This window comes from Equus przewalskii, chromosome X (genome assembly GCF_037783145.1).
Source record: "Equus przewalskii isolate Varuska chromosome X, EquPr2, whole genome shotgun sequence".
Lineage (NCBI taxonomy): Eukaryota > Metazoa > Chordata > Mammalia > Perissodactyla > Equidae > Equus > Equus przewalskii.
This window is the reverse complement of record NC_091863.1, coordinates 66121145-66147860: the sequence shown is the minus strand read 5'-3', so window position 1 is coordinate 66147860 and position 26716 is coordinate 66121145. Positions and strand designations below refer to the sequence as shown.

Genomic DNA, 26716 nt, shown 5'->3' with positions numbered 1-26716 from the left:
AAAACTGTACTATGAGGAAGCACATGTCTAGAAATTACAAAATTTACTCATAAGTTTGCACATCTAAAAAAGGCAGGTGTGGCAGACAGTTCACAATTACTTACTTCTTAGTTTTCACTGGAAATTAAGGTGTCTTAGGGTTGAAAATTCTATTTAATATATTTGATTAAAATGACTGGAAGTAATAAGGGAAACATCGCTGCATGCAAAGAAAGTAGAATATGTTTTTGAGTAAAAAAGGTATGAAGTATGGAAATGCACTTTTCTTAAAGGAAGGGAAAATGATATTGTCCTAAAGTGAGGCTAATTGTTTCAGATTGGAAAGAGGAAAAAACATAGGACAAATAATCTGAATGTAAAAAGGAGCGTTATGGAAGGTTTGTGGAAAAGGAATCTTGGGAAAGGAATTTTACGTGTGATCAAGCAGGCTAAAATTAGAATGGATCTGATTAAGTAAAAGAAATGAATGAATATATTATAATATCAAAAGTACACTGGTACAAAATTAGAATTTAGTTTATCTCTCTGTTGGGAGGACAGCTTTCTTGGATTGTTGGTCTGTTTTTTTTTTTAACATTGGCACCTGAGCTAACATCTGTTGCCAATCTTTTTTTTTTCCTTCTTCTCCCCAAAGCCCCCCAGTACATAGTTGTATATTCTAGTTGTGAGTACCTCTGGTTGTGCTATGTGGGATGCCACCTCAGCATGGCCTGATGAATGGCGACATGTCCGTGCCCAGGATTCGAACCAGCGAAACCCCAGGCCGCTGAAGTGGAGTGCATGAACCTAACCACTCGGCCATGGGGCCACCCCCCTATTGGTCTGTTCTTGATAAAAGATTATGAAGTGGTTTTTTTCCCCTTTTGTGTAATCTATCTAGAAAGTAAAAATTTTTTGTCTTACCAAAACAACTTAGCGTGCTTCACGTTATCTTTACCATCAGATCTTTGATTACTTACATAAACTGAGTCTTCTCAAGATTAAAAGAACTAAATTTTGCTCAGAAGCACGTAACTTTCTGTATTTGTCTTTGAAATCTTTTATTGTCACTTACGTTAAATGGATAATTAAGTAGCATTTCATAATGATCTCTGATCCTTTTTAGTCAAGTGTCCAAACCTTTTGATGTTTCTGACAAACTTCCTCAAATCAAATTCTAAATGAAGTCTTTTTGACCTGAAAATAACACTGGGATTTTTCAGACAGCCCCTGGAAAATCACAAAGATTTGTCCTCTCTCCTTATAAACAGAGAGAGATTAAACTAATTAGGCTTATTTGATGTGTTAAATTATACGGGAAGCATTGTCAATTAAGAAATAATGCTACATCTTCTGTATGGATATCCTTGTATGGTTATGTTGTTAATATAAGTGTTCTAGAAATTATAGAAAACTCCTAAAATTCTGATATGTCTTGGTATAAAATGATCAGTTATAATTCTAGCTATTATTTTGAAATGTGTCACAAAAATAAGCAAATTCCCTTGTTAATTGCTCTGTCTCATCAGATCATTAGCTATAGCAATTTTTAAGTCTTTTCATTATTTACAGAGTTATTGTTTTACTCATGCTTTTTGCAAAAGTGCTTCATCTTCAAGGAGACGCATGGAAAATACTTTAGAACACAGGTTTCTGATAACTTTAATATAACAAAACTGAACTGGGTAAGAATTTCCAGTTCTAATGGAAAAACTGGATTCAAGCAGAACAAAAATTAATCATGTGGGACTGAATGAACTGATGAGGATGATTACATTTATCTTTTTCTCCCTATCTGATCCTTCCAGAATTCAGAAACTCTTAGTGAGCATTCTTATTTTCATGGCAATATAGCTATTTACATAAGTTCAATAAGAATCTGTTCTCCTCGTGAGAGGACTCAATTGGAAACACTGGTTATATTACCAAGGCTTTGACTAAAACGTCATATTTGAGAGAGACATACCTAGACTCAGATATGACCATCAGCTTTAAGGAACTAAGGTTAACTTTATGGAGCCAACGAAATCCCTTGGAAAAACTGGCCTGGTACCTTGCTTATAAGGTTCCCAGCTGAATTACCAGGTGAGTAAAGAAACTCACTTCCTGGCAGGTGCAGGAACCTCAAGATATTTGGGGGACCTTGGGAAGAGAGTCCTTGGCTTGTCTTTCCTGGCCTCAAGAGGCCTTTAAAAGTTCAATCTGAGATTCCTTATGAAAAGTTCCAGCAAAGTATATTTACATGGTCAGTTGCTATTCTTGCTGTACTTATGTAAATAATCAGGCCATGTTTACTGAAACTAGACTTATTTTGCAAACAAATTAGCCTTACTTTGACTATCTTTGGTAAAAATGGAGGGTGATTTTTGAGAGAAAAAATGTATTTCAATGGAAAATTATAGTATACCCTTGTGGATATCAGATTCTAGTCCTATTAATTGTCTTTGAGGCTTTGTTTCCCACCTGTAAACTGGACTGGATGCTGAATTATTCTCGTTTCCTCCAATATCTGCCTACAACTCTCCAAAATGATGTTTCCATTTTTTCTCCCAGCCGTCTGACTTAGAGTCATTAGGAACTAAAACTGGCCTTTTTCCAAAGCCATGCAAATTAAAGTTGGACAACTTGATATAAACTTCAAAGAAATCACCACAACAGCTCATGTACAGACAATCTTTGTGCCTGTTGCTGTATAGGGCACTCAGAAAGCTCACCAGAGAAATTCAAACTGCAAACCAGGAAAATGTGTCAGATTGCCACTGCCTGCCCTCATTTCATCTGAAGATTCTTTGAGCCCAACATCTAGAAATCTCAACTGGCTGCCTTCAGAACTCAGAAACTGGCATTATAATATGATCCAATCATTAACTTTTGTGGGTTTTTTCTTCTGTTTCAAAAGAAATGCCTCTTATTAAATACCTGATTATTTGTACCATATAGTCTTACCTTAGGGAACCATCACCAGCTCCCATAATGAAGCACAACCCTTTAACTAAACTGAACTATTCTCAGGACTAAGAGACTAATTTGAGGAGCTATGGAGCAATCTATCAACTCAGGACAGGTTCAAACCTACTTATACCACATGGCCCAAGATGTTAAAATATTTCACAATACCCAAGTCCTTTAATAGATTCCTAGGCCCAGTCCCTAAGATCACTGACCTATTTGCATGGCTGGACCATTCAAGTTTGGAATAATAGATCCAAGTTTGGATTTCGGACTATTGCCTGTATAATTATAGGATTTGCTACTATAATCCTATTTAGATGTGTACTTTCTAGGTTACAGTGTACCCTCTCCCTGACTTTTAGCATATGAGCTACCCAGGCAGTCAGTGTCCTCACCATTGATTCTGATGTCTGGGCATCACAGGGTAGATTGTAATGTGAGCCCTGACAGGTTTTTTTTCTCTTTTTTGTAATGCAAGTGCTTGACTTAAGCTTTGATTGCTGAGGCATTCATCTCAAAGAAGCTATCTCAATAGTGGCTTCAAATATCTCTTCGAAGTGGCTACCTCAAATAAACACACTGTCAGCCATACAACTAGATAAACAGGAAGGCCACCTCCCCTGACTAAGGCTCTTTTGTTTTAGAGATCTTGGTCGATTTCAATAACTGACCATTTGGGCTACTTTTTCTCCTCTTCCCACTTATTTTTTTTTTTTTTTTGAGGAAGATTAGCCCTGAGCTAACATCTGCTGCCAATCTTCCTCTTTTTGCTGAGGAAGACGGGCCCTGAGCTAACATCTGTGCCCATCTTCCTCTATTTTATGTGGGATGCCTGCCACAGCATGGCTTGACCAATGGTGGGTCGGTCCACATCCAGAATTCCAACTGGTGAACCCGGGCCACCAAAGCAGAATGTGCGAACTTGACCGCTGTGCCACTGGGTCGGCCCCAAACCACTTATGTTTTAAATTCACCAATAAAGAGTGAGCCCAAGAAATCCTATGCCCTCACCCTCAACTCCAATAAAAGCAGAACTCCAGGCCTGCTCCCACTTGCGTGCTCTCCCCCCACCCCATGAACTTGTTGTGTGGCCCAGTGTACTGTGTAATTTCCAGGTCCTGTGAGTAATAAACCTTTATTTTTTCAAAGTTTCCTGATAGTTATTGCTGGAATATGTCTTGCAATCATAATAAGAACCACAAGGGCCGGTCCAACCACAATATTTGTTATTGATAGGCTGAGAAGGGCACAAGACAGTTGGGAACATAAACATATGGGTTTTCTCTTCTTTACTAACAGAATTGGAATTTAAATTTCTCTTCTGTAAGAATTTTTGTTACCTATTTTGTAATAAAGAGCATATATTTATTATAGACTAATCTAAAATCAGTCCTAATTATTAGTTCTGCTTTAGAGATGTATCATCATGTAGCAAAAGTTGTTTTATTAAATCAAGAGTCCTGTGAAAAGTGTAAAACAAAATTAAAATTTAAAAAGGTAAGCCCTAAAAACTAAAAGAAAAGTGAAATAAACCATGTAGAGGTAATGATCACATAGACAGGAACAATTCAAAGTGAATTTACAACTAAGTAATTGCCCGTCCCTAATGGGCTATACTCAAAGGACTTACACAAACCTAGATGGTATAGCCTATTACACACCTAGGCTATATGGTACTAATCTTACGGGACCACCATCATATATGCAATCCATCGTTGAACGAAGCGTCGTTATGCAGTGCATGACTGTATTTTACTGCTACTCTATCCTTAAGCACAAAAATGAAGTAGTTTATTGTTTATGTCTTTTGTTTACTCTTTATTTTCTATTCCTTCATTCAAGAAACACTGTCAGGTGCCTACTTTATATTAGGTGCTGGGTTACGAAGATGATTAAGATGTGATCCATGTTCTCAAAGAACCACTGTCTAGCGGAGGAGACAGGTATATAATACAAAAAGAGCCCAAAGTGATGAGTGTCATAATACAGGTGGGTGCAGAGTGCTCTAAGGGCCACCAACCTACACCAGGCCCTTACCATCTGTTTCATAAAGCAGTGGAAAGAGGACAGACTTCAGAGTTAGACCTAGATTCAAATCCTAGGCCTACTACTTACTAGTGGTGTGGCTTTGGGCAAGTGATTTGACTGGGTGTCAATTTCCACACATGTAATATTACCCATCTCACAGGGATGAGCACAGAAAAAGGGCTCATATATATTAACTACTACCATCATCATTGTCATCATCAATCTCCTAGCCAGTGGCCAGCACTCCATTCTCATCTAATTTCAACCAAATGTAATTACTGCTGTCGAACCAAAACAATTCTTTGGTCAGTCAGGTTACTACCTTGCTGAAGAAAATAAATTGGCCTCCTCTTTCCTAGTACACTGTTTAAAACTATTTTATAGTTTCCAGGCCCTCCATAATCTGTTTCCAATCTATATAGGTAGTCTTATTTCCCACTACTCCCCAACACTTATCCTTAGCTTCTTATGGTACTTGCAGCTAGCCAAAGGTATTAATATTTTCTCCCCAAGTAGAATGCTAACTCCTTGGGAACAGGGACGCAATATATACTGGTTGATGAGATTAGTTCCCTGGCACTGATGAGACCCTCTGCTAGACATGTAAATTTAAACATCAATCACCGGGCCTGGGAAGTTCATAAGTTTATGACTGTGTATACTTCCCCTCTGAAGCACCACCACTGCATTTTCAATGTCAGTCTAATAGTAGCAGCAAATGCCGTGGCAGGCTAGAGAATTGCACTGTTGCAGGAAACTGAAGTAAAACACTGCCTTTCAGTCTTCCAGTCACCAGTCTGGCTTGTGCTATATCTTGGCCTCATAGCATTCAAACCCACGTCTGTCCTTTGACCAACACAGTTCATCAAAGTGACTATGCTTTTTCCACTTCACTGAAAGAAAAGGTAACCATATTTTTGACACTTGTGGGGTGGTTACAAGCCTCAGCAGATGCTGGCATATTGGAATATAGCTATACAACAAGTACCCCATGCAAACAGCCAGACAGACCTTCAAACTGAGATTTGTAAGAAAATTCAATTGTGCTTGCAATATTGCAAGTGTAAATTGCTTTCAAATATTTGGCTCAAGAACTTGGTGAGTCTGTTTCCAGCACCTAATGAACTGTGACAAGTTGAGATTAGTCATCAAAATTCAGGACAGCCATTAGCAGCTTAACAGAACTTTTCATGCAGCAGTGCCCTTTGATTTGTTCACTTGTGAAGATCTGAGACGCAATAGTGATATAATGGAAAGAACATCAGGGCTCTGCTAATAACTCACTATGCCACCTTTAACAAGTAAATTCCCCCTCAATGTACGTCAGATTGCCCATTTGTGAAAGGAGGTGGCACTACAAAATGTCCAAAGTTCCTTCTAATTTTGACAATGCACCGTTCTGACGTTCAGTGATAATTTCCAAGTGTATAATTTACTACAGATAAGATATTGCCACTTGTTCCTCTAAAAACCAGAAGGGAAGTCACCAACAAATAATTATCTTAGGTTAAAATGATAGTCTACACGATCAGAATCACTTTTACCCACACTGAACGTCTTGAACGTGGAGACCACACAGGGAATTTTAAGAATTTAGAAGGGAAAGTCATTTGAAAACACAAACAATTAAAAATTACTTCCTAGTAAAATAAATGAATTTGAAAGCTTTGTCTTAAAGACAACTTTTTTTTTTATGGAGATGGTATAGGTGTGTGTGAAAGATTAGAAACAGTAGAAAGGATAGGAAAAATGGTTAATTATTACTAAACACAATAAACAGAGTAAATGTGATAATTACAATTTGATTAGCAACTTACAAATTTCAGCGTTCTGATCTAGTAATACCACTGACTTGGGCATCAGGACACCTGTGTTTAGTCCTAGCTCTGTTCTTGAACAACTATGTAAACTCTGGTTAGTCACGTCACCTCTCTGAGCCTAAATTTCCTTATTTGTAAAATGAAAAGACCTCAGGCAGATAATCCCTCAGTACCCTTAGAAGTGCAGTGTCCAATATGGTGGCCACTACCCACATGTGCTATTTAAATTTATATTTCAATTAATTAAAATTAAATAAAATTTAAAATTCAGTTCCTTCATCCCCTGGCCACATTTTAAGGCCTCAACAGATACATGTGACTGTAGTGGCTATCATACTGGACAGCACAGAAACAGAAGATTTCCTTCATCAAAGAAAGTTTTATTGGACAGCACTGCCTTAGAGCTCTAACCTTTAGGGTTTCCTTATGATTCTATCAAAAAGAAGAGATTAAGATTTTGATGAGATATATGCATTCCCATGTTTATCATAGCATTATTCACAATAGCCAAGATATGGAAACAACCCACATACCCATCATGGATGAATGGATAAAAAGGATGTGGTACATATACACAATGGAATATTATTCAGCCATGAGAAAGAAGGTACGCTATCCTGTCATTTGTGACAACATGGATGAACCCTGAGCACATTATGCTAAACAAGATAAGTCAGACAGAGACAGAAAACTACTGTATGATATCATTCATATGTGGAATTAAAAAAGTTAAACCTGTAAAAAACAGAGAGTAAAACGGTGGTTATCAGGGGATGGGAGGGAGAAGATTAATGATGTTTAGGGGTACAAACTTGTAATGAGTAGTAAATAAGCCACAGAGATCTAATACACAGTATAATGAATACAGATAATAATATTGTACTACAATTATGTAATGTGATAAATACCACTACAATGGCAATCATATTACAATAAATAAATATATCAAAGTGACACACTGTACACTGTAAACTTACATAATCCTACCTGTCAAATTTATTCAATAAAAAAAGATTAAATTATTTACATGATTTTTGGTTTCAAACATACCAGTTTTAATTCTATACCCATCCATTCAGGGCATATATGCTGACCTAAAAATAGCAATTTTGGGGTCAGCCCAGTGGTGTAGTCATTAAGTTTGCATGCTCCATTTCAGCGGCCCAGAGTCTGTGGGTTCGGATGCCAGGTGTGGACCTACACACTGCTCATCAAGCCATGCTGTGGCAGCATCCCACATACAAAAATAGAGGAAGATTGGCACAGATGTTAGCTCAGGGACAATCTTCCTCAAGCAAAAAAAGAGGAGGATTGGCAATAGATGTTAGATCAGGGCCAATCTTCATCACCCGAAAAAAAAAAAAAAACCCAGCAGAAGAAAGATCCAGACACTGTTTATGCCACTACAGAGGAATATAATGGCACTACACTTTCAAAAAAGTAAAAGGAAAATATGAAAATGAGAGACTTTATCCTTATGTTGGATTGGTTCTGAAAGACGGTCTGAATCTACAAATCAGAGAACAGTCTCACAAAATCATAAAAGCAAACATAATACACATTTAATTTACATTTTTCCCATTCTTTAAAAAAAGATTAGTCAAACACTCTGCTAGATACTAGGGATATAAACACAAAAAACGACATGCTCCCACCTCTCCCAAGTCCCATCTCTGAGGAAATTCACCTTCACTTTTCTAGCCTCATCTCTGTTCACTATTCTCCTTCAGGAATTCTTCGATGTAGCTAAACTCAGCTGGTTGCCTCCATGTCATTACCCCAAGGGGTACCCTCTCTACTAAAATCCTGGCCATTCTTAAGAACTACTAGATATGGCACTCTTGATGTAGTATTTCCTAACTCTCTAATTAGATTTGTTTTCTTGCTCTATTTTGAACCACATAGACTGAATTTTCCTTGAAGACAACGACCAAATCTTCACAGTGTTGTAGACACTCTATCCCAGCCTTGTCCCAAGTACATGTTTTAGTATAAATTAATGATACCAGTTACCTACCCTTGGACAAATGTAAGATCCAAGGTCTAAAAAATGAAGTGATCGTATCATCTTTATCCATTCTTTAGATTTTCATTTGACCTACAAATCATCACCACTTTTCTAAAGTGTTAAAACTTACAGCAGGGGGTAACAATCAGCATATTCAAGGAAACCTCTCCAGTTATAAATTATTGTATATTATTCCACAAGTTTAAAGTTGAAATAATCTAGCTTTATGCCTCAAACAGGTCTCTTGTCTTGAAATTTTGAAACACAATGCTTATGAAATACAAACATGGTTTAATTTATTAATGGTCATCAAAAGTCTACGAATAAAACCAAAATCTATTAGAGACCCTTTGTTGGCTTATTTGGCATGAAAACTGTCAAATCACGAATTTGCTTATTTTTCCCCTCAGTCCTGAACTGACACTTTTGTTGAAAACAAAAACAAAAAAGTGTCACCTGGGAAAAATTATCAAGCCTGTTACTTGCATTCTAAACATAAGGCTGCTTTCTATGATAGTTACCCACTATCACCCAGCATTTTCCTAAAATAATATTTATAAAATATTTGAATCGCAGTTTTATTACTCCTAGCCTAACAACAGTATAGGGACACAGGATGATCAAGTACAAGCCCAAACTGAAATAAGGGGCGGGGGAGACATTCTGCAAAAAAGATATTTTTTCCCCAATGACACCACACTTGGATAATGTTAAGACTTTTTTAATTTAAAAATATACATGGTATTAATGGATTGAATGTCTGTGTCCCCCGCAGATTCATATGTTGAAGCCATAACCCCTAATGTGAAGGTATGAGGAGGAGGGGCCTTTGGGAGGTGATTATATTTAGAAGAGGTCACGATGGTGGAGTCCCCATAAAGGGATCAGTGTCCTCACAAGAAGAGGAAGAGACAGGAGAGTTCTCTCTCTCACTCTCTCATGCACAGAGAAGACATCACGTGAGCACACAGCTTGATGGTGGCAGTCTGCAAGCCAGGAAGAGACCCTCATCAAGAACTCAATCTGATGGCACCTTGATCTTGGACTTCCCAGCCTCCTGAACTGTGATAATGTCTGTTGCTTGTCCTGTCTATAGTATTTTGTTATAGTAGCCAGAGCCGACTAAGACACATGGTGTGACTCCAAAATAAGGAGATTAATTCTCCTGTGGCTTTTGGAAACCTGTCTTACACATCATGCTTATTAGAAGGTATAGTATGACCTTAACTACCAGAACTTTTAGGCATCTAGAGGATTTCTAAAACCTGGGGGTGGGGAGAGAAACAAGACCTCATATTTCAGAATCTCTTATGGCCAAAAAGCTGTGCTTCCTGAACATCCAGCAACCAACAAAAAGGGAGAAGAACCAAAGAGCTAAGAATTAGAGACAAGGGTATTCCAATTGGCTAGCTGTGCCTGTAAAAAGCTAGATTTATCATACACAAGCCGAGAAGTGGAAGAAGTAACAAGAAATACAAGAGATAATAAAGAATAAAAGCAGAATGAAAGATAGTAGCAGAGGTACACACTATGGCTGGGAAAGAACCAGCAATGAAGTTACAAATGAATGATGGAACAGCTCTCCAATCTGGTAGTGGTACCTGTGCTGTACCTTAATATAATGTCTCTGAAAACATAAGGGATCCCTAAAGACAGGATGTTCTGTGTTAAAGGATGCTCTATGTGCCCGGGGCTTTACATACATTGAGTCTTTTAATCTTCAAAACAATCCAATACAGTAGGAATCATTTAGGATTATTTTGGCTAAAGTCTGGAATCCCCAACTCAAACTGGTTTCAACAATGACAAAACATTATTCTCTCATATAAAAGGAAGTCTAGAAGCAGGCAGAACTTCAGGATTGATTGATCCAGCGACTTCTCAAGAACCCAGGTTCTTCCATCTCTCTGCTCTGTTGCCCAATTAAAAATGCCATTTTAAATGGTGCATAGCATCTGGTCTTTTCTTGGAAATTAAATATTAAGGAACACTAAGAGAAGGTAGTGACCTGTAGCATATCTGTAGAAGTGAAATAATCTGAAGATGAACGTGCTGGCAAAATAATACTTGTGTTCTAATATATTAGTAACAGGAAAGGGGTACATAATATTTTTTGAATGCCCACTATGCATCAGAAACTATTTTATGTTAATGATGCAGAAAGCATAGACAATATTTAAAATGGGACAGACAAGTAAAAGGACACAAGTATCAGCAGTGACCTTTGGAGGGCAGAAAAACACTGAGAAAAAGGCTGCCTGTCATTCACTGAGCATATTACACTGCCCACAAAGCTAAGAGGTTGTATATATTTTATTTCACATCTATGGAAAAAAAGCAAATGACACCAGAAACCTTTTCAAGATAGCATATTCTAAGGCTATTTCTGTGTTCAATATCCATTCAGTTTCACCATCTATATTTGTATTTTCATTAAGAATAACAGCTATAGCATATTACAATTGCCGAAGTTAAATATTGAAGACACTGAACGATGAAGAAGGGGTTAAGCTCTCTGGTTTAAGATAGATGGGAAGTGCATGGTACATGTGAGATATAATCTTCATCAAAATTAAGGCTCCAGCACTTAAAAGGCCAATCTGAAGATAGCCAGAATAAATAACTGCACAGCTCAGTGTGGCTTAGATATGGTCTTTACTGCATTATTAAATTCTAGAACATTAATGTCAAAGGATTTCTGGTACCAAGTGCTTTAATTATGATGTTATATGAAAGAACAAAATTATTTTGGAATTTCTGAACACTCAAGAATTGTAATTATTACTAGTAATACCCAAAAGTGTCAAAAGTTTATCTTAGGTAAATAAAAATTTAAGAAGTAGAAAATTAAAAGTAAAAACATATGTAGGGAATATAGGAGTTACACAAATAAACATTTAAAAAACCCTCTAGAAGTGGCACAACAGATTGGTATAATTCAACTTTAGTCAGTTTACGGTAATCAGGGTCAAACATTAAAGTCAAAATCAGTAATTGAATTTTAAAAACATCTACCAGCTCCCTTTTACACATACATATATACACACGTGTGTGCTATATGTAGGAAAGAAATTGGGCTATATCTACCTGTGGGGACGTGGGAAAGGAATACTGAGAGCCTTCTGTTTCCTTGAGAAGACAGTAACACTCCAATAAGAGATGATTGTCAAGGTGTTGTCAGTTTAGAATTCAGTCACTACGAAATTTCAAAGCAAGATTAAATAAACTATACAGGAAAGCTAAATTAATCTTTCTAAAATACTGCTTTGTTCTCCTGGCACAACAAACAACCTTTACTCTGCCCCTCTCTGTATACATCCTCTAGCCGAATTAGTCTTCGTAGGCCCCAAACATGTCAAGCACATTCCTCCCTCAGTGCCTTCACTCACTTCATTTTCCCTGTTGGAATGTCTTCCCCTCTCCTGCACCTAACAGTGCATGGCACATAGCAAGTACTCAAAAAATATTTGTTGAATGAATACACTTACCTAAACCCCGCCCTTCACTGAAGGCCTAGCTCAAGTCTCACTAGCTCACTCATGGCCATCTCTCTGAATTCATATAGCTCTTATTTGTGTAAAGCGCTAATCTGGTATTAAACATAATGTTATATTATTATTTACCTTTTAAAATGCATGTAGCCTACTTTTCTACTAAAATGTGGGCTTATGCCTCTTGTGAATAGCCTTATGCCTCCTTGTATCCAAAGGGCTTTGTAGGACTTAGAACCTCAAAACTAAGTAATAAAATAATTCATAGGTTTAAATAAGACAGTATACACAGGTAATCTAGCAAGTCTTATGGAACATTTACTGAATGCCTATGTGCCAAGCATTTGTAGAGGCAAACGATAACTAAAGGTCCTAAGGCTAATCCGAAATTGTAACACAGATTCCGTGGTCATAACTTTCTGAGAATCTAATGAAAATTATGAACTATAGTCTCCCAAAATGAAGTTACTCTCAAAATTTTGCATATGTTTGCAGGCCTCTCCATGCGCTGTGAAGCATTTGAGGATCCAATTAATCCAGCCCCCCACAACTAAACCTTATCAGAAGTATATTTTATCCTGATACACAAATAAGTACCTTAGAGAATATTTCTCTTATTAAAAATTCTCACAGTAATGTTCTAAGAATCAAATACTATAATAGATTAAAATTTTAAAACTGTTTAGTGCTAGATAAATGGAAGGTAGTATTCTTATAACACATTTCTTGACTAAATTTCAACCTTTTATATCCAAGTGAACAATAGAGCAAGCCTGATTCTTTCTTACTGGAAATAGCATTCTACTTTGCATGTGCCATGAGAAAATTTCTTGGTCAAATTAATGTGAAGATTATTATAGCGTATCAAATAAATACTTTAAAATGTAATGCTGTCTATCCAAATTAATGCATTTTTAGCTAGAATGATCAATAATACCTTGATTAAGGAATCTCTTAGGGAAAAATATTCCTTTATCTATAATTGCTTAAATACGTAGTTTTAAAAGGCTTCATTTTGTGGAGGTCAAAAGATCCACAAATAGAGGGAGTTCGAAAGATATGAAAAGAAGTTTCCCCTTCCGTGAGGGGCTGCTGTCTGAGGAGCTGTTCACAAGGAAAAACTCATCACCAGAGGGCTGTTTATGACTCCAGTTCACGAGACTTGGGTGGGGAGGAGAGGCAAGTTATGGAAAAAAACAATTCGAATGACAGCAGATTTCTCATCAGAAACCATCGTGGCCAGTAGGAAGTGGCACAACATTTTTGATGAAAGAAATGAACTGTTAACCTATAATTCTATACCCAGAGAAAATATCCCTCAGACATAACAAGGAAATCAAGACACTCTCAGATGAAGAAAAACTAAAGTTGTCACCAGTAGACCAGTCCTAAAGGAATGGTTAAAGTAAGTTCTCTAAAGAGAAAGAAAATGATAAAAGAAGGAACCTTGGAACATCAGGAAGGAAGAAGAAACAATGGGAAGAGTAAAACAGAAGACATTCCTAGAAAAAAATCACTAAAATACAGAGATACTTTAAAAGATACTACAGATAAATCAAAATGGAGTTCTAAAAAAGGTACCAAAAAAAAAACATAGGAAGGCAGGAAAAAGAAAACACAGAAAGGAAAAACAGAACAAAGAAAAAATAAAACAGCAGTCTTAAACTCTAACATATTAATAATTGCATTACATGCAGGTTGTGTAAACATACTAATTAAAAGACAGATATTGGCAGAGTAGATTAAAAAACATGACCTGTCTACAATAAACTCACTTCAAATAGAATGATACAGGGAAGCTGAAAATGAAAAGATAGAAACAGATATACCACACAAACAGTAATCAAAAGAAAGCAGGAGTGGCTATATTAATATCAGGTAAAGCTGAATTCAGAACAAAGAAAATTACTAGTGTCAGAAAGCTCTACACAACGATAAAAGGATTGTGGTAGACTGAACAATGCCCCCCACAAAGATTTTGATGTCTGAATCCCCAGAAGCTGTGAATATGTCCCCTTACATGGTAAAAGAACTTTGCAGAGGTGATTAAGTTAAGGATTTTGAGATTATGGTGGATTATCAGGGTGACCCCAATGTAATCATGACTATCATTATAGGAGGCTGAGGGAGACTTGCCTACAGAAGTTCCAAAGTAATGCAGCATGTGAAAGACTTGACCAGCCATTGCTGGCTTTCAATATGGAAGAAGTGTTCATGAGACAATGAATCCAGGTGGTCTCTAGAAGCTAGAAAAGGTAAGGAAATGGATTCTCCCCTAAAACCTCCAGAAGGAGTGCAGGCCTGCCAACACCTTGACTTTAACCCAGTGAAACTGATTTTGGACTTCTAACCCCCAGAACTGTAAGGTAATAAATTTGTGTTGTTTTCACCAGAGTCTGTGATAATTTGCTAAATCAGCAATAGGAAACTAATACAAGGGTCAATCAACCAAGAACCAGTTTTTTAAAAAACTAAAAATAATTACCATAGGACCCAGCAATCACACATCTAGGCATTTATTCCAGTGAAATGAAAACATATCCACACAAAATCCTGTACACAATTGTTCATGGCAGCTTAATGTGTAAGAGGAAACTTGCATTTGGTTCTTGAATGGCAGTGTGAAGAGCCTGGTGAAATCTCTCCCTCAGAGGGACATCTATTAAACTAGTCAAATCAGTAAATTCTCTGGATATGGATGAAAGGGCTTAGAACAAATTGCGATGCCTTTATATTCAACAAAATCTACAGAACTTGGTAAGAATAGGAGGCAGTTGCATTCAAATTAGGGCCTGTACCCATCCTCTCCAGTGCTGTGTTATGGAAGAGCTATTTTGGAAAGCTCTCCAACAGAGGGGTAACTCCCATCTTTCCCATATTCCTGAGCTAAAAGAGGTATTCTAGGTGGATTTGGCAGCTGGTGAAAACTAGCAGATACCATATACGTTGATTCCCCATCCCCAGTTCCTGCTCCATAGAGCAGATTCAGGAAGGCAGCTGGTAAAATTTCCAGTCCTGTATCCCCTTAGATCTCTATCTTGTTAAAGAGCTGTTCTGAGAGAACATCTGATTGGAGTCTCCCAAATTCACCAGGTTGGTGGTACAAAAGAGCTATTCCAGGTACATTTGGCAGGGGTTCTACTGAGGGGAGAATCTCAGAGCAAGCACAGACTGGAAACATTCTGCTGCTGCCAAGGGACTAGACTTTATTTGGACCAGATTGCAAAGTGATTTATTACTCAGAGTGTTGTCAAAAACAACAAAACTATCAGCTAGCAATCAGGGGAGACTAACAGCTTGGTATGATACCCATGGAAACAAAGAGCCAAAATTTCACTGGAGAGATCATGGAAAGAGACAGAGAGCCCTGATAAAACCACAATCATTCCCAGTGGTCCAGTATACGGGGCATATACCTAAGGCTTCATTGTCTGAGGAACGATTGGAGAGAAAAATACTGAGCCCCAAGTGCCTGGCTGAACATGAAGCAAACTCCTAAACTCCCTGAACTGTGAAAGCAGTCTACAAGCCATAAACAGGCTCACTGGTAAAGGGTGAAAGCCTTACTGGTTTAAGGTGCTTAAGCACAACCTCTGGCCAACCACTGGCTGATCATTAAGCAGTGCAACCTCTAAGAATCTAGGCTTAAAGATAAAAATAGGAAAAAGCATCTGGGTAAGGATATCTAAGACTGCACACTATGGGAGAAACAGACATCACAGAGCTAGTCCAGAAAAGTCACCCAACAAATAAATAAGTGAACAAACAAGCAACAACAATAACAAGCCGGGGTGGGGGTGTGTGGCAGAAACCAGAGTTGCTATATTATCTACAATGTATAGTTTACAACAAAAAACATATAAAAATGCAAAGAAACATGAAAAAATGGCAAAAGAAACTCTTTTTCCCTTTCCATTCAAAGGAAAAAAGGCAATAGAAACTTTGTTAGAGTGAACTTGAATGATGAACATAGCAGAGAAAGACTTAAAAGCAGCTATTCTAAATATGTTGGGAGAACTACAGGAAACCATTCTGAAAGATTTAAAAGAAGGTATGGTAATCTCATAAAACAGAGAACATGAGAGCAAGCCCTGAGGGCCTAGTGGTTAAAATTTAGCACTCTCACTGCTTCAGGGCCTGGGTTCAGTTCCCAGTCGCAGAAATACATCACACGTATGTCAGGAGCCATGTTGTGGCAGCAGCTCACATAGAAGAACTAGAAGGATTTACAACTAGAATATACAACTATGCACTGGGGCTGTGGGGAGGGGAAAAAAAAGCAACGATGGACATTAGTAAAGAGACAGAAATTATTAAAAGAACCAAAAAGTAATTCTGGAGTTGAGAAATACAATGACTGATATTTTTTAAAAATCACTAGAGTGACTAAACAGTAGATTTGAGAGGGCAGAAGAAAGAATCAGTGAACTTGAAGATAGATCAATAGAGATTATGCAATCTTAAGAACAGGGAGAAAAATGAATGAAGAAAAATGAATAGAGACTCAGAGAAATGTAAGCCAGCATTAAGTGCATAAACATATGCATAATGGGAGTATCAGAAGAAGATGAGAGAAAGAAGAAATGTTTAAGAACTACTAAATGAAAACTTCTTAAATTTGATGACAACCATTAACTACATCTATGAAGCTCAATAAACTCTAAGTAAGACAAACATGAAGATAGCTAAATCCAGAGACATTACACTCAAAATGTTAACAAAGACAAAGGGAGAACCTTGAACACAGCAAGGGAAAAATGACTTATCACATACAAGGAAACCCAATAAGATTAACAGCTGACTTCTCATCAGAAAGAAAGGAGACCAGAATGACATTAGAATGACATACTCAAAGTGCTGGAAGTCCAAAAAAAGTCAACCAAGAAATTTTATATGCAGGAAAACTACCTGTCAAAAATGAAGGTGAAATAAAGACATTCTCAAATCAATAAAAACTGAGAGAATTTATTGCTAGTGAACCTACCTTAAAGAAGTACTAAAGGAAGGTCTTCAGGTTGAAAGCAAGTGACATCAGACAGTACTTTGAAGCCACATTGGAAAAAAGAAAAGAGCAACAGTAAAGGAATTATGTAGGTAATTATAAAAGACAGTATAATTACATATTTCTTCTTTCTTCTTTCAACTGATTTTAAAAGAAACAACTTAAATTTGTATTGTTGAGTCTACAACACATACAAATATAATATATTTGACAATAAAAACACAAGAGAGGGATGAAATTAAGATACATTAGACTAAAGAAATGACACCAGATAGTAACTTGAATCCACAGGAAGAAATGATGAGAACTAAAATTATTAAATAAGATATGTGTGTGTTGGGGCTGGCCCCGTGGCCGAGTGGTTAAGTTCGCGCGCTCCGCTGCAGGCGGCCCAGTGTTTCGTTAGTTCGAATCCTGGGTGCGGACATGGCACTGCTCACTAGACCACGCTGAGGCAGCGTCCCACATGCCACAACTAGAAGAACCCACAACGAAGAATACACAACCATGTACCGGGGGGGCTTTGGGGAGAAAAAGGAAAAAAACAAAATCTTTAAAAAAAAAAAAAAAAAAAAAGATATGTGTGTGTTGGTGGTACATGTTTGCATATATATGTGTGTGTATGTATACAGACACACTGAACCACACATACATACTATCTATAAAATACTTGTGCTCTCAGCTTCTTTAAAAGACATTAGATTATAAAATAAATAATAATAATAATATAGTTTGGGGTTTATACCATATATAGATATAATATATATAACAAAAATGGCAGAAAAAGAAGGGGAAGAAACAGAGCTATAAAGCACTCAAGTTTCTATATCTTACAGGTATTAAGTTAGTATAAATGTGGAATAGAGCCTGATAAATTAAGGTGTATGTTGTATGCCCTAGAACAACCACACAGAAAATAATTTAAAAGTATAGATAGATCATCAAAAAATTACAATGGCATACCATAAAATACCCAGTGAATACAAGAAAAGGCAGTAAAGGAGGAAAAGAAGGACAAAAAAGACATGACACAGAAAATGAAAGCAAAATGGCAAATATAAATCCAATCATATTGATAATTACATTAAATGTGAGTGGGTTGAACACTTCTATCGTATCCACCTGTGCCCCTATGTGTCCCTATAACCCATTTCTTCTAACTGCTATATATTACTACATGATGGACCCCCACCACATTTCACCTATCCACTGTCAGTGATGGACACCAATATTGCCTCCAACTGCCCACCACAGTAAATAACACTGAAACGAACATCCTTGTACAAGTGCCCTCATGAACTTGTATATCGTTGTGACATACACTCAGTAACAGAATTACTGGGCCATAGGATGTGTATATATACTCAATTTCACTAAATAATATCTGATTGATTTCCATAATGGCTGTGCCAGTCAACATTCCCACCAGTAGCACATGGGGGTGCTTATATTCCCATATCTCTACCAACATTTGGACTTAGCTGGCATTCTATTTTTTTCCTAGCTTAAAAAAGCACTGTCTCATTGTTTCAATATGCAATTATCTGATAATTATTTTAAGCATTTCTTTACATGCTTGTTAGTTTTAGTGTTTTCTCTTCTATATACCTCTTGTTTGTATCTTGTTGATCTTTGTATCCTCAATGTTTATCACCATCTCCTGCTCATCATAGGAACCAAAATGAATGAATGTCTAAAAGAATGAACATATAAAAGAATAAGAATGTATGGAAGAGCTAGCCCTGATGGCCTAGTGGTTAAAGTTCAGCATGCTCCCCTTCAGTGGCCTGGGTTTGGTTCCCAGTAGTGGAACCACACTACCTGTCTCTCAGTAGCCATGCTGTGGTGGCAGCTCACATAGACTAGAAGGACCTACAACTAGAATATACAACTATGTACTGGGGCTCTGGGGAGGAAAAAAAAAGAGGAAGATTGGCAATAGATGTTAGCTCAGGGCAAATCTTTCCCAGCAAAAAAGTAAAATATAATAATAAATAAAGTATTCACAAGACTTGTTAACAGTTTGGATACGTGGGATACTTTAAGATGATCCCAGGATCACATGTTGACGTTCTCAAATGAAATAAGGAGAATACAGAAGAAAATCAAATTTGGTAAAGATAAAGAAATTTTGAACATGTTGAATTTGATGTACCTAAGATATCAAGTAGGAATTTGCAAATATGAATGAATGAGGTGAACTATGGAGCCAGGCTGAGGAGGCGATGTGGCAGTGGCAGTTTGCATACTGATATGAAAAGCCCCTGGTGAGTTTCAGAATGACTGAGAGAAAAGATCCAAAAACAGCCAAGCCAAATCTACATTAAGTATGTAACTCATGCCTTGGCCTAGAGTAATAATATCTATCAAGTTTATATAACAGATGGTCTCATTCAGGAATGGGTTATATTTTTTCCCTGACATGTTCAAATTATATTAACCAACTTTCATTATCCACCAGATTGCTACTTGTACTGGTTGTCGTAAAGTGTTTTTTATCCTTGAGGAACCAATTTCCCAATTTAAATTACAAGATCTTAATAAGTTAGCTTTTAACAGCAGCTCTAAAGTATTCTACCATATTTTCAACAACTTTCTTACTTACTTCTGGAAAGCATTCAAATGTAAATCATACCAGATAGACCATGAACCCCAAAAGTATCCATCCATTGCCTTACCCCTTCTAAGAAGCCTCAGAGCATCTGACAATGATATTTGCTCCTTTCTGTGATTCCTAACGTAGGTCGCTACACTTTGAACTACAAGACTGATGCACAGGCCAAAATATACTGGACTAGAGAGATTGGTACCTCAGCCAAAGGCAGCCAACTAGAAACTGTCTTATAAAGGGGCCTGATTGCAACTTCTTCCCAAGAAGGGTACTTTGTAACAGTTAGGGACTAGCTAACCCCATCAGATGCTCTCTCTAGGAAAGTCTGGATGTGAAACAGAGTTAGCAGAAGAACAGTTCAGTCGTGATAATGGTAACAACTAGAGTTGCTATGGTATCCTGAATAACTCTTCTTGAGGTTTATTAAACTGGTGAGACAGTTTCCTAGACTTTCTTCCTAATCTATGTATCCTTCCATTAAACTGCTACTTAAGAAAACTGGAACATGTCTCTGTTCTTCATAACCTGCAAAAGCCTAATACTCTCTTCTCTAGAACCTGTATAAAAGCCACATATTCCCTCCCTAAATCATTGGTTCTCAAACCTAGCAACACATCAGACTCATCTGGTGGGCTTTAAAAACATTAAAATGCTCCATATGGGATGGGGCTCAGGCATCAGGACTTTTTTTAAGCTCCCCAGATGTTTTTAATGCACAGCTCGGATCAGGAAACATTAACTTAGATGAGCCCAATGTGCAACAATTTTAGGGAATCTTAGAATTCATGACAAGCAACCTTTTATTTCCATATTCAGCGACATTCACAGAACACCTAACAGTTGTCTGTGAGGATGGCATCACAGGGAACAATTCGGTCATATGGGTGTGGGAGGAGGCAAGGCACAGATCATTTTCATTTTATGGCATGAAGCAACATGCTGGAACTTATACCAAACACAGTTAAATAGGCTGAAGGTTTCAAAGCATAACTTTCAAAGTTACACTGAAAATAAAAAATATTCAACAATGCTGAGTGGAAACAGAAAAACCTATTTCGCTGTAGATAACCATCAGTCTTTCCAAGTACAAACTTCACTTTATTAGATTCCAACTATCTTCTGGTACCACTCAGGTGAAACAAAGAAGAGGAAAAAGACAAGGACTAAAGTTGATACAAAGGAACGTCCGGCTGGTATTACCAAGGCTTCTGAAGGCTTAAGGCCTGTAAGATCCTTTCCTTCCCAGACTTATCATCCTTGGTCCAAGCCCAAAAACATAATCTCAGGGTCATGTATCATCTCCTGTATTCTAATTCCTACAGTGCCCTGCATTTTCTCTCCACTGACCAAACTTCCTGCTACTTCCCAAAACCCCTTCCATTGTGCCTAACGTCTCCTCTCCTTGCCTGAAATGAAACATGACTGTCCCCTGAGGTCACTGCTTCCCTTGTAACCCTCAGGTGTAGGCTATTCAGTGTCTCAGGGACAGGAGGTAGACTTTGTCTTCTTCCTGATTCTCAATGCTGCTTCTAAGCCACGAGTCCGCTGCCCTTTTGTAAACATCTGTTCTTGTTAGTGAGGAAGTGGAACAACTGGAATCCTCACAAATAGGAATATAAATTGGTACAACCACTTTGGAAAATTATTTGGCAGTATCTACCAAAGCTGTACGCCATATGACGTGGCGATCCCATTCCTAGGTATACACTTAACAGAAATGTGTACTTATGTGCACCAAAAAGACACATACAAGAATGTTCATAGGAGCATTATTTGTAATAGCTCAAAACTGAAAATAATTCAAATGTCCATCATTGGTAGAATGGATAAATAAATCATAACATATTCACCTTATGGAATACCATACAGCAATAAGAATGAATGAACTAGTGTTATGTGCATAACAGCTGGATCTCAGAAACATAATATTGGGTGAAAGAAGCCAGATGTAACACAGTAAATACTATAATCCCATTTATATGAAGTTTTAAAGTAGGCAAAATTAATCTATGGTGGAGGATAACTATGCGGGGGAACGAAGGGGAGAGCTTCTGGGCTGCTAGTAATACTCTTATTTTTTTTTTAATTTGGGTGTTGGCTGAACCCAAATTATGATCAAAAGTATGAACCCAAAAGTATGATCATTTTGTAAAAATTTACCAATCTGTTTATGATTTGGGTATGCTATACTTCAATAAAAAACTTAGATAAAGGAAAGAAAAGTAATTCTGCTCCTTTGAGGCTAATTATCATCCATGTATTCAACCTTAGCACTATCGTCTACCTGGCTCCTGGTCACTTCATCACATTGAAGATTTAGGATCCTAGGTAACAGTCTTCTTCTAGACTCTAAACCCTGTCATAACTCTGAGTGACTTTAATGTCTGTGCGGATGAAAAATCCCACAGTCTCCCCTCAGTGTTCTTTGACCTCACCTCCATAGACCTGCACATTCACTCCACTGTGGCTGTTCACTCAAGGAGCACACCTTGAATTTCCCACTACCCAGAACATGTTAATAGCTAAAATCATAAACTCAACAAGCTTTTCTCTGACTACAAACTCCTACTGCATCTTTGATTTCCTTACTGCTCTATTCCTGTTCTTTGAGCTAATAAAATTACACACCTTAGAAAACTTTTTGTGAGAATTAAATGAAATAATGTGAATCAACAGCTTAGCACAGTGTCTGACACACAGGAAGTACTCAATAAATGGCAGCCACATTTTCATATTCAGGACCCAAATTTTCCTCAACTTCTGGCATTAATGAAATGTGGCTTTTGTTTGACACTCCTACATTCCTCCCAATCCTTTTAAGTGACGGCCAGTCCTCCAGCCATTCTGTTTCAAGAAGTCAGAAGAGATCGGCACAGTCCTTGTTTCTCAAGGCTAATTCCACATCAATATTCCACTATCACATCTGCTCAACAAATTCTTATATTTCGAGATGTATATAAACTATTTTCAGAGTTATCTACCAACCTTTAGGACTCCTTTCTACCTTACTCCTTGTTATCTAGCTCTGAGGCTTCAAAACTAATAGTGATCACCCTTTTGGTATGTTGGCCTCCCAGATGCTCCCTCAAGCTTAAGCTCCACAATCTGGACTCGGATCATGTGATTCCAGCTCTACTGCTTACTACTGTGTGACTGTGGGCAACTTACTCAATCTTTCTAAGCTTCAGTTTCCTTACCTGTAAAATACTGGTAATAACAGTACCTACTCATAGGGCCACTGTGAAGCATAAATGAGAAAATTCACATAAAGTGCTTAGCGAAATGCTTAATAGAGTAAATGTTCAATAACATAATAACTATGTTTACTATTCTTAATTATCGTTCCTCTATACTATTCTCTGCAAATTTACCCTTGCCTTCAAACCTGCTCAGGTCTCCTGACCGTTTTTCCCAGTTTTATTGAGATATAATTGACAGAGAATCTTCTTTTTTTAATGAAAAGACACTTTTTCCGGCATTTGCTACCCTCATCCCAAGATTTCTTTCCTTTCTTTCATCACACACTTCTCTAAAGAGTAATATACACTTCCCTTTCCAGGAAGCAAGGAGTACTGGAAAGATCATGGACTTTGGAGGGAAATATTACTTGTGTTTGAACCTGGCTCTTCCACTTAGCAGCTGTATGACCTGGAGCAAGCACTTTTTCTAAGCCTCAGTTTTTTCATATGTAAAATGAGGATACTACTCATTTTTTAGGGTCACCAAAAGGATTAAACTGAAATAATATAAGTAAAGCAGCTGGCCAAAGTAGGTGCTAGATGAATGCCAGTTTCCCACCCTTATCCTCTCCTTAACCCTACAATCTAGGTTCTCCCTCTACCACTTTACTTATCACTTTATCTCACTTCAGCTTTATTAGCATAATGACTTGGGGCAATTTACTTGACTTCTCTAAACCTTAGTTTTTCATTTGTAAAATGATGATCGTAATATCTACAACATAAAGCTGTCTTGAGAATTAAGTGAAATAACAGGTCTAAAGTATTTTAGCATTGTGCCTGGCCTTGTAGCCAGTAATTTATTAGTGGTCAAATCAAAAGACTGTTCGACTCTCCTCCTCTGTGCTTCAGTGACAACACACTATTCTGGTTTGCTTCTTACCACTGACCATTCCTTCTGTCTCTGCACCTCCTCCATGAAGTCTCTTTATTTTCTTCAATGAGGTGTGAGCTCTCTCTTTTGAACCTTCAGATCACTTCATACTTCTCCTGAGCCAAGGCACTTCCCTTACTCTGAGTCAGTCATTTGCATTAAATGTTGCATTCATTGCCTGGCACTTACTTATTCAAGTAGAATTTATTGAGTACCTAATATAAGCCACACCTGTGCAAGGTACTAAGGATACAAAAATTAATGTTTTAATTACTGTCCTCAAGTAGCTTATAGTTTAGGAGGGTAGGACAGACAAGCAAATAGTCTGTGTTATTTGCAGTGTAATAAGTCCTATTTATTGTAAGGGTATGCCAAAGGTCCCCTGGGAACACAAAGAGGAGATATTTAAATTAGACTGGGACACCACCTTGGAAAAGGCATTCTGTGCTTAGCATACGGGGAAGCAGTACACAAACATCTGTTAAATGAATGAAAGAACTATGAACAGGAACTAACTGGTTGAGGATGGGAAAGGACACTTCAGGCCCAGAAAAAGGGCAGATATTAGGAGAGTTCCTGAGGGACAGGAGATGAAGTTGGAAAGCCAAGGCAGGGTCGGGTATTCTAGACGTAGGAGTTGGACCTGACCCCAGAGAGCAGAAGATGGAGTGCCAATAAAGGTTTTTAAGCAGGGAAGGGGCATAACCAGAGTTGCATTTTAGTAGAAATACTCTCGCAGTACAGAGGAATAAGTATTCCATATGAGCCAGGCTAGAGGGAGTGAGTCCTGTTAGAAGGGTGCTGTGACAATTCAGATAAATTATGAGAGCCAGAATTGTAGAAATGGAGTGAGAGTGGTGAATCAAGACAGATACTGAGTCAACTTAAACATAGGCTGTACTGAATTATTCATGTTTGTATCTCCTGCAAGCAGTGCATTTTACACTTCAAACCCGCTAGATATTTATCGACTACTGTTACTGAAGTCCACTTAGAGAACTGCAGCTAGCAGCCAGCTGAGTCACTTCCTGTACACAGATTCCTAAGTAAAGGCACCTTTTCCCATTACAGAACTCGAAAGAAACTCAGGTTTGTTACTCAAATCCGGGGAATAACAACAGTGAATACAAAGCCGTGCACTGCAGAGAGACTCTGAGACGTTTCTATCCTGGTCTGTTTCACCCCAAATAATGATTGAACAAAGTCCTTCAAGGGTCATCAGGCCCCGCCCTGTGCACCCAGACAAACGTCCCGGATTCTTTTCTCTTTGTTTCGGCTCAAGACCCAGACGTTTGCTGTTGCTCGTGGCCCGGCCGGCCATTTTCACCTAGTCATTTCCCAGTTGTCACTGTGCCGCTGTATCAACCGTCAACCGCAGGATATTGAGGAGAGAGTATTGTCCCAGGCTGAGAACACTAAACTCTAAAGGAAACTAAAGCCCCAGGTGTCTTGAGGCTTCAAATGTTAAAGATTCCCTGATCTTGCCAATCCTCTCACCACCCCACCTCCACCCCGCCTCTTGCTGTGGGGCTCCCTTCGGAAGTTCCGATGATTCCTTCTATAGTTACCAGAATGCTATCTGCGCCCAGAGAAACTAAGCAAGGTTTTTTTTTACTCACCCTAACGGCCGCCATATCTGTGACGCTCTCCGCCCCAGTTTTCTACGGAGAGCCGAGGGGGACAGAACAGTTCGATTCGTCTCCCCTCGCCACAGCCCCGCCCGGTTACGCCCCTTGTTTGCTAGCTCCCGCCCTTTCTCCGCCCTCCTGGAGCCGCTTTGGGAAGCTGCGACGGTTGCTCAGCTGTCTTCCGGAGAAAGGATTCATCCTTAGGTTGATCCCCCTATTCCTGATAAAGCCTTTCAGAGTATTCTCCTTAGTCCAGTTGAAAGCTATTTTGCTGGGTGCAGAATTATCATTATTTTCGTCGTTGAGGCATATATGATTTGTCTAGATAATGATTTAAAACCCAAGTCCAGCTGCCTTAGTAAATAACTAGGAATATAGTGACAAAAAGGACATGTTACCTCTGTAATACATGGGCAAGTTCATACATTCTAGGGCAATATCACCAAGAGCCTATATATGCCGGGCACTTGTTCAAGGTACGGAACAAAACGTAGTGCCTTCCCTCTCGGAGCTTAGGGTTCCAGGAGGAAAAGTGAGACAAGTAAATGTTAGAAAATGCCAAATGCTATGAAAGGAAATAGTATGAGGATGGGGTGGGAATTTACTGGTTTCGATAGGCTAAGGGAAGGCTTTCTGATAAGGTGACATTTGAGAAAAGTTCTGAAGGCGTTTAGGGAGGAGCATTCCCTGCAGAAGAAACTGCACTGAAAATGGGCAGCGTGGCTGGAGTGATAAGTTCAGAGGGAGTGAAATAACACACTGTGTAGGGGCTTTTCGTGTCACCTTATGGACTTTGGATTTGATATTTAATAAAATGGTAAGCCAACGGAGGATTTTGAACAAAGATGTGGCATGATCTAAGTTAAATTTTAAAAAGATCATTTCGGTGCTGTAAGGAGAATGTACTGTGGATAGCTGCCATCTCAACAGGAGCAAGATCTCCCCTAGGCCTCCAATGAATGATTCTAAGGAAAGAAGATGCTACAATCTGCCCATCAACATGCCAAATATTAATTCATTTATTCATTCAACAAATATTTAAGTGCAAACTATATGCCAGGCATCAGTTTTCTTACCTAACATA

At 38.1% G+C, this 26716-nt stretch overlaps 1 protein-coding gene across 4 annotated transcripts in view; it reads right to left on the bottom strand.

Moving 5' to 3' along the window:
• APOOL (apolipoprotein O like) overlaps positions 1 to 25753 on the bottom strand; it is a 70912-nt gene extending 45159 nt beyond the window's left edge. Inside the window, exons 1-2 of one of the 4 annotated variants that reach the window (XM_008526826.2) lie at positions 25624 to 25737; positions 17263 to 17319 (exon numbers count right to left, since the gene is read on the bottom strand). Coding sequence is in view for 1 of the 4 variants with exons in the window: in XM_008526825.2 (XP_008525047.1) it covers positions 25624 to 25638 (15 nt within the window). In the remaining 3 variants the exon portion in view is untranslated. Of the gene's footprint in view, positions 1 to 11874; positions 11979 to 17262; positions 17320 to 18888; positions 18975 to 25623 lie in introns of those variants that run through there. The other 3 variants (XM_070603992.1, XM_008526825.2, XM_070603993.1) reach the window with 3 other exon arrangements.
• Positions 25754 to 26716: the final 963 nt, after the last annotated feature.